The 15386-nt window shown below is 36.1% G+C and overlaps 1 protein-coding gene across 1 annotated transcript in view; it reads right to left on the bottom strand.

Moving 5' to 3' along the window:
• Positions 1 to 2422: 2422 nt before the first annotated feature.
• Positions 2423 to 15386, bottom strand: part of LOC136830341 (WAS/WASL-interacting protein family member 1-like) — a 45798-nt gene continuing 32834 nt past the window's right edge. The window contains 4 exon segments of the mRNA XM_067089784.1: positions 2423 to 3441; positions 3444 to 3491; positions 11353 to 11409; positions 14248 to 14346. Of these exon segments, the coding sequence (XP_066945885.1) occupies positions 3299 to 3441; positions 3444 to 3491; positions 11353 to 11409; positions 14248 to 14346 (347 nt within the window). The 3' untranslated portion in view covers positions 2423 to 3298.

The following is a 15386-nucleotide window of genomic DNA, read 5'->3' as shown; positions in this document are numbered from 1 at the left end:
TAGTTTCAGATTTTTCCACATTTCCTTCATTCTCTGTTTCATTTCAAAAATTTCTAATTTAACATGAAAAATTGAAGGCTTCAAGTATCGAGGGGTCTTAACAAACCAAGTAAATGTAGTCACCTTTTCAAGTTTAATTCACTGTGGAATCTCTCCCTCCAAGGGGTCCTACCCGAGTACCAAATGAGTGAAACATTCTGTACAGCAGATCTGAATAAGTTAAGGTGGATTTTAAGAGTGTGAAGCCAATATCCACTGGTATGTCCAAGTTCTTTCTTACCTGGCACACACTAGGATAAATTGGCTTTGCATATACGGCAAGTCCTTGTGATGCATATCTTTTACAACCCTAAGGCTTCAAAGAGTAAGTTCCTCTAAGTGTGGAACATAATTGCCCTTAATTTTTCTGCAACTATATCTTGTGAATACAATAATCAGCTTGTAATGTATTTCAGTTTTTCGATATCATCGTAGCTAACTGAAATTTCAGATGAAATTTCAGTTGAGAGACTTAAGCATACTAAATTACTGAGTCATGCACACACTGGACAAGCTAATACTTGGATAAAATTGACAAAACATGTAATGAATACAGATTCGAGCACCAACAGTTAAACTGCTCAAATGCTGACAGCCATATTAACAATTAAGTGATGTTTGTTACAGCACAGTCACTTGACAAATCAAAATTACACTTACAGTACTTGCACACCACACAGTTATATGCAACACAGTGTAATTCACTCCTCAGACTTGGTTAAAACCTTAATACGTAATTCTTCACCTCCGCAAGGTCTAAATCAAAAACACAGCATCAGCTCCTTTGTTAATATTTACTCCATGGAATTTATGAATGATGTACATTACAACAATTGACCCTAACTTTCATTATTCCACTTTGCCTTTACAGCTTGAAAGAGTCAGTTGTCTAGCAAGCTAGATCTTTTACCTAAGAGAGGTGGTTTTTACCTTTTTACAGTAACAATTGCTTCCAGCATCTCGTAATATAAATTAACTACAACGGTATAACTTGCAATAAATTATTTACGCACAAGTTGATACACAATAAATAATGGAAAGTTCTAATAGCTAGATTTAAGTGTTTTAAGAATTTCTCGGTGAAGAAACAATTTCTCCTTTATAGCCATTTTATAAATCAACGTACAATTCGTGTAACATAGCGAACAATCAATATATATGTGACGTACACACTGTCCGGAACACTGCCGCAGGGCGTAAAAGTAAAATTTCTGTCTGTGAAAATACATTAACCAAAGTAATGAGGACTAGTGCATATAAAACAAAAAACTTCTAATGTCCAAAAAAACCTGTGTAGGCAGTCAGGAACACACACGATGATAAACACTCCAATCATAGGTGCTGTGGGGGGAAGGGGGTGGGCCTCTGCTCGCTAGGCAAGAAAGGCACTCTAGTGCACCTTGAACAATGTGTAAAAATAGTTATGGACGGCCAGTACAGATACATGCAACCCAGTCTAATTCCTTTAGTTAGACTCGATATTCCCCTAACATTTATACAATACTATATATATATATGTGTGATTTAGTTTTTTAAGAAGACTACTCATGAGCATGGCATTTATAGGAAGGTATGATATGCTATCAAAATCACATACTGTAGTTCATGAGAAAAGTGTCTGCGAGTGATTTTCATGACATACAAATGAAGCTAAACGTAGTAAACCTAACATATCCAATTCTAGACACAGTTGGGATCCAAAACAGGAATGTGAATACAAGACCCTCTCTCAACCAAATCGGCTTCTAGTTTAAGGACAGATGAATGGTGAAGTCTATAAATGGATTTTGTAAATGAAGTACTGTAACTGAAATAAAGCATTTGATAACTATGATACAAAAGAACCAAGCATCTTAAATATTATGACAATCTTTGGAATCTGAGAAGGCATTAGGTATATATATATATTTATATATTTATATTTATATAGAAATATTAAAGACATAATACTACCTGCCTCTGTTATTATCACCGAAGGCAAAACATAAAAGCAATATCAACATAGTTAACTACATTTCCTTTTCAATCACAACTCCATGGCACAAATTACATAAGGAAAACAATAATCTGGCATCGACAAGCTCTGATAAATCAGACGGAAACTGATTACCTAGCGTTACAAGCTCTAACAACTCTGCCAAAGAATATCCAATTGTAAGCACCCCTAACATGATCAATATGAACGGGAAAAGTGATGACTAATACACTGTTATGCTGATATGGGTAAGAAGGTTTTTATTTAGAGTCAAAATTAATGTGGGAGCAAGCCATCGTAAAGAACCAGTATCTAAAAAAAAAAAAACAAAAAAAAGTTCTCACCCTTCATGAATTTCTCCCCGTCAGAGACGGGGACAAGATCCAAAATCGCTTTTCTCTCTTTTTTTTTTCATTTTTACTAAGAAATGAGCAGATTCTCTAAATAAACATCAACAATATTTACAAAAGTGAACAGGAGTTACCTGATCCTTGGCACTCGGTAAAGCTTTTGGAAGTAGTGGTTTTGCATTTTGCTATGTTTAAAGGATGATATCCCATATGTACACCATATGAATATCACAAAAAGGGCACAGACTCATCTATTTCCTTAAAATATTGCACGTACCTAGCAATAAAATAATTTGTTCATACCTCCTCACTTACTCCCTGAAGATTCAAAACCTCATTCACTTCATTTACAGTATCACATTAATCACAAAGGTCAGTATTGACATGGAAATCTAGGGAGAAACTGTACAGAAAGGCACTTGGCTCCTCAGCTCTCTCGTACCACGTGAGTAGTGCCACCTGCAGAGAGTCCTCTTTCTCTCTCGTCGTCAGTTTTGGAACATCATCGACAACTCTGGCGTGTCGTCACGACTTTCAACTATTCCCGAGTGGAAACCAAACAAAACAGATCATCTCGGCATGTCACAGTGAGCTCACTCCGGCATCGCATGAGTCCGCGCACATCTTTTGCTGCTGCTGCTGCTGCTGCTGCTGCTGTGTCCAGCCGCGATCTGTGCTGTTGGTTTGCCGAGAAACAGCCTTGAAAAACCCAAAACAACTTTTCAAATCAGCGGCGATAAACTTTTTCACGGAAGAGTTTAAAAAGCACAAGTTCTTCTCAGAATCATTCAAACGTAGGCGAATCAAGTACATAGCGGTAATAATCGGTGAAACAAATTTCCAAACTACAAAAAAAAAAAAAGAAGAGATTGACATACGAACACGTTCCACTTTACTAGACAATGGCACACCACGCTGACGAGGAAAGCAATCCCTAGCAGTGGGAGGCTTCAGTGCCGTACATCTTCTCACCTACTTGCAGGTGAATGGGGGCGTGGGGAGGAGGGGGTGGCGGAGAAGTGTGTGTGGAGAAACGGTGTAGAGACGAATTAGAGGCAGTTAGGGTTATACTACTGGGGGTGAGGGCCAGGGGTGGGGAGGTGCACGACGCTGACTTGCTGGTTTAGCTGCAAAGAAACAAAATGGATTTTAGACATCACAACAAAGACAGACATCTGTGGAAAGAGAATGAACATTGAGGGCACATACAGTCAACTTACATGAATAACTAATATGCATTGTAATGCTAATTTGATTTCAACGACAAACTTAATTTCTTGACACATCTAGTAAACAGGAATAAGCTGTGCGAGACAACCTTTTCAACCACCAAAATCAAAAAGTTGGAAGATACCAGTGTCTTACTGAGAATCATCTGTTCCTTACAAAAAACAATACATTAACTATTGTGTTCAGGACAAGACAACATACAGCTTTTAAGATTTCTTCACTTGGAACCAAGAATTGGAAACAGTCTGCATTTAATTTTAGTCACATTAACTTAGTTACCAAATACACAATGTAAATTAAAAAAAAAAGCTCACAAAACACAGGTCATTTAACTGGTTTCCTTTCATGAAAAGCTGGGACAATGTCAGTGGTACCAAAAGGAGACAACTCTTACATTTAAGTACTGTACTGAGCACATTTTCCTTCAAAACTTATACTTCGGAACCATAAATAAATCAAGTTACGTTCAGGACACTGACTACAACACAGCACAAACAAATGAGTGTGGCAAATAAGAGAAAATAACCTGATATTAGTATGCTTATTTAGCGATCTATAATTCTCTTAAAATCAGCTCGCTGCAATGTCTTTATTGTCCTTTAGCAACACATCACACCAAGCCAGCACACGGTTGCTGGTAAATGTTCACCGTGTCCCCAACACAATACCCCATTTTGAAATGCTTTGATGTACTGCAATGCAAAATTAAATTTGCGACGGCAGTACAAAAAATCATTTCTGTTCCGTATGTTCTGGTACAGCAGTGTGGCTAAACATGAAATTGCAAGTGTTCCCTCAATGACGTGTGAAAACCAGTTGGCAGAGATGGCTTAATTCAACATATGAAATTTAATTGTATTAACCACAGTGCCCTCATGCTCTACAATTCTTCACACTTTTCGGATAAGCCTTTCACTACAAAGCCTTAGATCCAGATGCAAGATTGAAGTAATTCTTGCATTTGGATCCAAGGCTTTGCAGTGATGGGCATACCTAAAAAAGTATGAAGAACTTGAGAAGTTAAGAGGGCATTATGGCTATTACAATCATGTATTATCTGGTAAAAAGTGTAAACAGTTTTCAAGCTAAACTTCAGAAACAGAGTATGGAAGCTGCTTTATTGCGTAGCATTAGCAGTGCGGTTAAATCTAAGATAAGAGAAGCTTCAGCGAAGAGTTGGTATGGCTCAAAACAAAATTTGAAGTTCCTTGCCAAGATGGTTTTGCAATTGCACTGAAGTGGTGGCACCTAGATCCTAATTTGCACTGGGATGAACAGTGGCATGTCCAGAATCTACAGGCAGCGCTCTGAGGATGGAAAGTCTCCCGAATGATTAAATACCGTAAGTTGACCTGACCAGAACCAAATTTCAAGGCTTACTTGGGGTTAGCCTGTGAGACTGGAAAATGAAAAATAAAGGTAATAAAGAGGAAGAGGAAAGGTAGGGGGCGAGATAAGAGAATACACGAAAGAGAGAAATGTGACTGGGACCAAAGCCATAATGAAGAGGACCTTCAGTACTGCGGAAGTGTTTGAGTACTGTACGTTTGTTTGTGACCAAAAATAATGAAGTATTTTTTTAAAATCTGCTGGTGTAGTGCTGGCCTAATTAAGCTTGAAATCAATACGCTTTGTGCCTGTGGAATGGTCAAGCCTCAGACAGGAATGAAAATTTCTCGGGTAATTTGGAAGTCACGGTCCTCGTGAATGGCAGAGATCTACTAGAAGCGGTGGGTACACCAAACTATGTGTGCTTTGAATGGAGACCTAAAATGTTTCATGCAGATAGTGATAACTGTTTGAACTGTCATCTTGAAAATTTCCATGACTTCTTGTAATCATCACCTCAACAATACCATATTGCATATTCCTGAAGAGAAAACAGAGGAGTATATCGCGGTGCAGATTTAAGAAGCCTGTGACTACATTCTGATAATCCATAATGTACTTTCCTACATTCGGTTGCAAAATCACATGAAATTTGACCCACATAAAACTAGGAACCCCAATGCTACATAATAACAGTTGAGTAACGGTAATGTTGAACACAAACCGAGGGCCACACAAGACTAAGGTGACAACATACTGAGGTCTAAGTGACACAGAATGGATCTGAAATGCTAAGCGAACAATGCTACCGAGTGACTGGGTGTGGCACTGCAGTGAGGTATGGGAACAACGCGGTACAGTTAGAAAACGGCAGCAAAGTATAGCATTTATTACGTTAAGACAAAATGCATTTAAACAGACCGACTGCTGTTGCAAATATTTCCGTTGCCAGCATAACACCATAGAGTGCAGTGGTAAGCAACAAACTGAATCACAAGCAGTACTAACCCTTCGTTTTACAGTCCTCGTGTCGTTAACACTACAAACCTTACACGAACCACTGGCAGCCTTCTTTCTCGTCAAGCGTGGGGAATAATTGGAGGTCTTCGTAGTACGCTTGACTACAGGACTACATAGCGTGTGATGGTTAATCAAAGGTACAGTACTGGGATGAATCAGACAAGCAGAGAGAGATTTTAAAATCTATGCTCACGATACAGTGACTCATTTTCCAGATTTTCTCTGGGTTAAACAGAATTATGTGACATTCCTGTGTACGGATACACTGGATAGCACAGTAACATGCTAGAAATTGACTGTGCACCCAATAGTAAGTTTTCATACCTCTCAGGTTGGGGTATGCATTCAAGCAGTCATCCACCAAAGTTTAAGAGGCACAGATTTACTTTTATCCACTGCACTGAACATACACCAAACATACCCGAACATATTGGTACATCACAAAACACATTCTTATACATGTTGCTATGGTAAGGCCTATGTCATTTTAATAAAGTGCATATCATATATACTGAGAGCATGCCTTAACATCATTTTACAGTCTTTTAAGCAAATACTGTATTATGTATAAAGAATTTTTTTTTTTTAACTAATCCCTTTTCTCAAAATGATTTTGACCATATATACCTTAATGAGATACTCAAAAACACCTAAAAAAAACACCATAAATTCCTTACCATAACCAGTCTCATAATAATAACAAATGTGATGACTTTTTTGAAGCCCTCTGGTTCTCAAGCACAAATTTCCCAAGACTTCAACTACATTTGCTGCAAAAATGACTTGAAATTGGCATGTCCTGCCAACTAAATCTGATGAAACCAAGTTTATTTAACCAAGTTTTTCTGTAAAATCACAGGGGACTTTACCAGTTTACTTATAGCAGTAAAGAGATTATGAATTTACGCCACTGTCTTGAGATGTAATAATTTACAAGGGTACTTGATTCTTACAACGAACTAGATTTTGAATAAAAATTTAGCTGGTAAAATTAATGACGACAAGTACTACAGACTGAACCAAGATAGCAATTATTACCAGTTGCCCATGGGAGAAAATTCTCCACTTAAAGGACTATAAACCAAAAGGCAGACATTTCTGATTCATCTCCCCTGAAGTCAATTACTATCAAAGAAAAACCTGCCATTAACTAGTTATATAAAAAAAAACCATCTAGAAATCTCAACTTACAGCTGGCCTGAGAGATTTCTTTTACAGAATAGGATTAATTTGGTTTTATCTAATGTATTACAGCTTCAAAACTACAATCATCATTTAGGGGGACTTGTTTCCAGTCCCTGTAATGAACTGTCATTGGATACTTGGGCATTCTAACAGACAATTCACTTATTAATGTATTTTATTTGCCACAGAAAATAACTGTGGTCGTGAGGTATGACCATTATATGGATGTGTGTGGAATTGGAGAGCCTAATTTTCAAAATTGATAATAGAACTTACACATTTCTGTCAATTTATTTTGATGACCACTAAAACACCACTCTGGATTTCATTTGCCTCCATGTAACCTGCCACTTATATATGGCGTAACTCTGTACTGTCCAGGAATTTCCTATTTTATCTGCTAGACAATGGAATTGTATGGAGAGTAATCATTCAGTACCTCTAAGCACTTTAGAATCAATGTAAATTACCAACTTGTGGGCAGGTATGATATGATTATGTTAAATAACCTTAACAGCAGCAATCTAAGGTTGCAGACAAGTTTCTGTTGTATAAACAAAGGCTATACTAAGCAATGAGAATTTAATTTTCTCATATGAGTTATTGCATCAACATCAGTGGGAGATTTGGACAATCTTCATTTACTGCATAATGTGCACTTTGTCATTTTTTAATGTAAGGTTCTTATGACTGGGGAAATATTCTATTTAGACTTTCAATAGGTACAAGTTAAAATTTTAAGCATCATTAAAAAGTTCTAAGGCTGGAGGGATGGTTACTTAAATATTAATGACACCACATAACAGATTAATACAATAACACCCCCATCAGTGACCTTACAGTGGGTTAATACAAGTTAACAAACATTGAATTGTGTAGAATCCAACCGACTGTAACTATAAAACAATAAAACCAAACCTCACAGGGAAATGATACAGTAACCACAGACTACAGTACTCAAATACAGCATCCAAGTTAATACTAAGTCACATTACAAGGCTGATGACGTTCTTACCAAACAGTGGTACACATATGCTGAAAATTAGTTCTTTAGTTCTGCAAGTCATATGCTTTTGGCCTGTCATACTTTTACTAGTATGTACTTCATTTGTGACGAAGCACTTTCCTATAATTTTGCCTTGGCAGTTTTTTTTTATACTGCATGTTCAGTACTCTTGATTTTAAATGTACCGCTTGAAATATAACATTTTGTCGTAAGCACACACGTCACTTACTGGAAACGTACAAGGTTGCTTTCCAAGTGTTTTTAATTGCCAAGGAAAAAATAATTTAAGAAGCATTAATGCTTCCTTGATATGAGTTAGGTGTTTTGTTTCACAAAGCTGCTATTTAGTGCACAGTTCACTCAAGGGTGCCCAGTGGTTTCTCTGATCAAGTACATTATCTATATGCTTAGTATGTCAATAGACCTAAGAACGAGGACCTATCAAGTTGGTGGTTTCCCAGACTGGTTAATGGTTGAGAATGTTATCTGTCAAACACATTTACCAAGAATATACACAAAGCTGTTATAATTTAAAATCTGAAAATAAGTAACGGCTGATAGATGAAAGTACTGGCTGTAACAAACAGTAAACAGGTTAAATGAATCAAAATGTACAATGTAAATAAATGAAACTGAACAGGATCACTGCGCACTGTGTATCAACAATTATAGATAGTGTTTTTCTATACAGAGGTCAATATTTTTTATTTTTTTCATTACTAGGCATACACTTAAATTTGGCTGAAGTTACAGAAAAATGGTGTTATGTCAGGAAATGTACCCTAATCGCATAATGCAAGAATGTGTCCCGGAAGAGAAAAAACTTAAAACCCATCTACTGCAACCCACTTCTTTAAATATGTAGATATTTAAATAATGTCCACTCTTCTGCACTTCTGATGGTGAACAAATGTTAGCACCTACCAAAAACACACTAGGAATATTCCTGAAAATTAAATCTCCATTTTCCTTAATTGTTCCCCTTTCTGAAAGACTTTCATTTGCTGTTGTTGGATGCTTCAGAACTTCCTCCTTTTTTTATGGATAATTAGACAAATCAGGACAGTGTGTCGTGCTACGTATTTGCAACACTAGCTAGCACTGGGCTAAAAAAAATATATTTTATGGACAATTTTTTGTTTGTTCTTGGCAGAATATAAAAAGTATGACTAACTTTATAGACTAAATTAACCTTAAAAACAGAAATTAACTTTACCAAACTTGACAAGAATAGTTCAAACCCCCAAGAAAAAAAAAAAAAATGTTTACCATCATTACCTCATCACATAGGCCAATAATAGTTGAAAGAGGTGTGAAAATTCCCACAGAGCCTTCAGAGATCAAATGATAAATGCCAACAGTTTTGTTTGCATAAGTGACTTTATATATCTCTAGATTACTTTTAAGAATTAGTGATTTCAGAGAGGCAGCTATAGTACTTCATGTAGTTGACACTGAATCCATGAGTTTCTTTTAGCCTAAATTCTCAGGCTTCACAAGATTAACCATGTCAGCCAACAATACATTTGTGTCTTTGACCAATCTGGAAAGGCTGGCACCTGGCATTAAATAATATGCACAACAATGGATTATAGTGATAAACTAGCTGACGATGACCACTTTAGTAATTTCTAGACTATCGTACAGCTTGCTCAAGAGGTTGGACAGCAAATTAGGAAGGGTCCAACAGGAACAGATAAATCGGCCAGAATTAAAGTAGCAATTGTAACTTATCCATCAACGGCTTTAGCCAAGGACACTGATAAATTATAATTGTGAAGAGAATTTCAATAAATAATTGCATGTTTCCTAAAACTAAGATACTTTGAACCCTTTCATAAGGAAACCACAGTTCCCCCAAAATCCCTCTAACAGAATTATCTCCGTAATAACAAACAACTTGTCAATTGGCAACTTAAGATACAAATTTATTATTGCAAATGCAATGATTGTCTTTCATATGAAGTTTATTGTGTTAGTTCTACCAATTACCCCTACTAAAAATATACATTACTTTTTTAATGATTGCAAAGGTGAGACTCCCTGTTTATACTTTTTTTCAGAGACATTACATTGTGAGCTGACATCACAAACTGGTCACAACAGATGAAAATGAATTTGGGTCAAATACATTTGTCTTGACCCCTGAAATTCTTTCAATTTCCTTCCTTGTGTTCAGACTTCTACAAGACTTTGCATTCCTTTCCTTCCCATTCTATTCTGGTTGGTTATGATCCACACAATAAAATCAGGAAATTCTGTTATTTTCTGGAAAATCTGTAACCGATATTGAGGGCCATGTCTGTTAAGTATATAAATATACTTGAATAAAATGCATAAATCAATGGCATGGCTTAAAAAAAAGTCAGATTTTTCAAAATGCACATTCTGTAAAACGGTTTTCATTCCTAGAAGTTACTTTTAAAAAGTTGGACCTAAATGTTGCTAACTGCCTATCCATAGAAAATATTTGGAATGTTAACAATGGGACATCCCCCATACCTGAATAAATTAAGACTTTCAAGTGTATGTCGTCACTTACAAGCACACTTTATTTTGGGAGACTAGTTTCCACGATGCATTAGTACTCATGACATCAGAAATATAATGCAGTAATTATGGTTGTAAAGACTTATGTGGTTAGTATTCAGATTAAAATGATTTACTGTAATTGTGTGTTAGATAAATAACTGGTACTATGGAAAGTGCAACATTTCCAGTAAAACTTACAAATCTAGTCAACACTACTAAGTTAAAATCAGGCAACTCGATAAACAATAGAAGTATTAGTAAGTACTGTTGATGAAATGGCATGCAAGAGTATTTTTCTCTCTAAAAATGTCCTTAAAATAAATTAAAATTGGTTGCCAAAGACTTGGCATCAAAGGATTAGTTTCCAGACAAGTCTTCCACCTTCAAAAAAAAAAAAAATTTTCACCCAAAATCAGTCCTACCTAGATTTCAACCACACTTCAATCAGATGTCAATTTCAAACTCTGAAAAATCTGAAGGCATCCTCAAACCGCTATTTTTCAAAAGATTTCACGTACTGTAATTTAAAAAAAAAAAAACTAATTGGTTTCAAGCATAAATATTCTCAGGACAAGAGGGGCAGGCAAGCAAACTACCAGTCAATTACGGACGGGTAAAAAAAAAAAAGAAGAAATCAAGGGAAAAGGGTCTCTAGCAAATCAATCCACCCCATGCAACTATCTTGCCTTCTGATGCACCACTATGCAGCTGAATATAGGAACTATGAAGGTAGAAAGGAATATCTGAAAAAAGGATGAATCATCTTTGTATAAGGTATTTATTTCAAGTTATATATGAAAAAATAATCAAACTTGATTACCATCACTGTACAAATGAACATTTTCACCAATAGAAAGAGGAAAAAATGAATACAGCTCTTAGAAGTTCATTATGTCCAATAAATTAATCTAACCAATGTAGCGCAAAAGAAAAGCTCAGCTCAACTGATTAACATCTGTTTGCAAATGTACTTTGAACACTTTCCATGACTTTCTGCCTGATTGTTAGCGAAATCACTCGCGCAATGGAATGAAGGCTCTCTGTAGCACGCCAATTTCCCGCCCAATTATCTTTGCCATGAAAACAGAGGATAACGGGTGTATCAAGACAAGAGATTTAACACATTAACTTTCAGTTAAATCTAACAATAAAGGAAGCCAAACATCTAAAATAAATTCCCCAAAAAACCATTACACATCAAACACGTGTCACTATCATCTGCACAAAACTTTCTGTATAAAAAAAAAGGAGGCAACAGGTTCCTTCATTCCACTCTGCTTTTACTGTTGAATCACAAAATCTGAGAATCAAGAAAGATAAGTCATGATGGAAATGTGATAACTGGTGTTCAAAATGTTTCTAAATGATTCTACAAACACTGTTTTGGTATTTGGTGATCATGGTTCATAACATTTCAAAAATTCAGACAAATCTTTAAAACTTCTCAAACTGAGTTTTATACAAGTACAAAAGTCCTACCAAATTCTAAATCTCCATTGCTTTACAAAGGCACCAAAACATGACATTATGTACAGTAGAAAAAAAACTCAATGTAGCGTTCATTGTCTCGCCCATGAAGCTTCTGCGCTTCCTGGATTCAATTAATTCCAAAACTTCATGACAGAGTACTTACAAGACCAAGACCTTCCGAGGTTATCCTTTCATACGAAGTACAATACAGAATTATGTGAAAAGGCCTGGGAATTCTCTTACTGCAGAACACAGCATTGCGGTGAGCCCATCTTAACAGGAATGGCACCCTACTTCCCTATCTCTGGATTGGCCCCATAAGAGAACAGCCCCTAATTCCATACTCTTTCAATGGAAGAAGAAATTAAACTAAGTGACATTATGAAGAATGTTCAAGATCTAACATTATTTAATACATTATGAACCTGGGTACCTATATATCATAGCATAAGTATAGTTGCTACTGAATTGTATGGCTAACAGAAATCTTACAACAAATCTTCAACGGTCTAATTACAGACCGTACTCTAAGCAGTCTTTCAGTGGAATATGCTTACTGACTAAAATCTCGAACAGTAATAAAACGCTAAACAATTAAGACGAACCTATCTAACTATATATTTCCAAAAAGAATCAGGTGTATATATTTAAACTAAAATTTTTTAACTGCATAACACATTCTTTGCATATGACTTTTTTCGGGGGGTAATTTCAGAATTCTACAACAAATTACTTGATCTAAGTAAACAACCTTTCTATATCTTTCATTCAAGAGAAACTGGCTAACCTATATACATTTAACAACAAACAATCTTATTTAACACTGATAACAGTACATCTATACCTACGTAATACTCCTAGCTTTTCTTTCAGTCAAATCTAGAGTATCCCTAAGGCAGTATTTATGCCGTCAAATAACTGCCACTTGGAACATCCTTCTCAAAATACGCCTAATACCACAGAAAAATTAAATCCTCTCTAATAATATCAATCATAACCTCTTAACCTACAAAGGGCTGTTTTATGGGGCTATTTTAAAAGGAGGGGGATAACTCTTGAAAGCCTCACAGCAACTACGTGACTCAAAGGAGTGACTAGCTTGGAAAGGGTATTGTATCTTATTTCACGTAATAATAGATTCATGTACATCAAACTGTATCTGGTTAAGAGTTGACTACGAACTTCACTGCCAAAATGGCTAACTCCAAGCCTGAGAAAATGTTATTATGAAGAATATTTACTTGGACCTAATTCCGACTTAAGCACACTTACTGATGGAGTCGTACGCTCTTGTTGTCCTAGCCTTGCGTCATGTGGCATCTCCAGGTTCTCTGTCCTTGTGTGAAATTATTTTGCGCGTGAAATTTTTTAAAATGCACACTGGCTTCTCGATGTATTTTGGGAAGACAGTTCAAGTTGTGAAAATGCCTCGCTGAGAAGCAACGACACACACCACACAATATACTGCGTCTTGTTACTACCTCTGGGGTACGATAATTTCCCAGGTTAATCGATAAATCAAATCTTTACCACGGTTCAAAACTAATCTAAAAACTGCTGAAATGACACCATATGACATTCAATTTCATAAACTGTAATAAACTAAATATTCAAAACTTATTTCACTACAGATATTATTCTCCAGAGTACAGCTTGCACGAAACAGTAGGCGTTATGAACTGCTTCAACAACACACACACACAAAAAAACCTTGCACCACATTCAAGGTATAACTTTGTATTTTCTAAGCTGTAATTATACTGTCCAAACATCCTCATCCTTGAGTAAATACATCCAAAAACCATTAGAAAAACATCCTTTTACAAAAGGACTTGCAAGTCATTATCAAACTGCACTTTACCAAAAATAACACATGCATCAGACTGGAGATGAAATGCTCCGCTCATTGTTGTAATTTCTGCGGCAAGATCACTTTCCTGTACCTAACGAATATTCCGAAAGAGAGACGGATAAAATCTCATGCAGGGACGTTAGCCAATTAAAACTACTCGACTACATAGTAGTAAAAGCAACATGCTGTTGGAGGTGGTGCAATTAATTACGAAAAGGAGCCTCCGGAGGAAGCACTGTTGGGCGCACAGGTTTCTTACCATTCTTGCTGGGGTACGTCTTCGTGCAGCTCTCGTATATGAGGGGATATGGGAAATCCTGAGCTGAATGAAAACTGAATTTGCTTTCAAAGTCACCACCTGGAAATAACAACGCTGGTTACTGTCTCAGTAATACAGTGACTCACATTAGATTTAAATCACATGGAATACTAATCTTGATTCATATGATGAAACAGCTAAGGATATTAAGTTATAAGAGATCAAGAAAAAATAAAACTAATCAAAAACGTTAAAAGTAATCAGAAGTGGAAATCAATGTGACAGTAAAGAAAATTAAATTTCAGAAAAATTAGGCAAATGGCATTTGAACAAGACATGATTTCGAAATAAATTGTAGTAACTACTAATTAAAAATGGTTAGTACAGTAGTTATAAGATAATAGTTAAAACAGTTATGCAACAATCATGAAAAAATCTTGCCTTAGAAAAGAGAAAAAATCTGACTAAAAGTAAGTCATGAGATACTAAATCAGCGTGATTTATTCATATCCTTAACTAAACCACGAATAATTTTCCAAGTAACTAAATTTTTATTAAGCAGTTTCCCATAACACTGGGTGGCCCTAGAGAAAAGACAGAATGGTCACCCCCAAATTTACATTGTAACTGTTAATGTCTCGAACGATCTTTCCTCATTACCCAATCTAAGATAACATTGCTTGCTGCATGTACCCAAATCCTACTAACATTTTCCTGCTCTTAATATTACGGTAAAGGGCAGAATTCTAGAACTGGCATGAACTTGATACTGACTGTATGAGCTGCCAAGGAACCAAAAGTTGATTAAAGTGTAAAGTATAGGTATAATTGCAACTCGGATTACTTCTATAAGGAGTAAAAAATCGGCAGGAATGCAAAGATCCAGCACTAATCAAGAAGTGTAGAATCCCTAGGCCATTCAAGATGGAGAGTTCCTTCAAAACTTTAATGTAACCATTAATCATAACCCTTTGGCCTTATCAAATTACTTGACGGATTGGACAGCACCCAAACCCTTAGCTGGACTGCAATGAGGGTAAAGCTCAATTGTGTTGGACCTTCAAAACTAAATCTAAAGTCAGCCTTAAAACAAACAGTTCAATCACTGCCCCACCTTTCATATACTGAGATGCCAGTGG

Source organism: Macrobrachium rosenbergii, chromosome 46 (genome assembly GCF_040412425.1).
Source record: "Macrobrachium rosenbergii isolate ZJJX-2024 chromosome 46, ASM4041242v1, whole genome shotgun sequence".
Classification (NCBI taxonomy): domain Eukaryota; kingdom Metazoa; phylum Arthropoda; class Malacostraca; order Decapoda; family Palaemonidae; genus Macrobrachium; species Macrobrachium rosenbergii.
The sequence above is the reverse complement of the archived record's forward strand: the minus strand, read 5'-3'. Positions and strand labels throughout refer to the sequence as shown.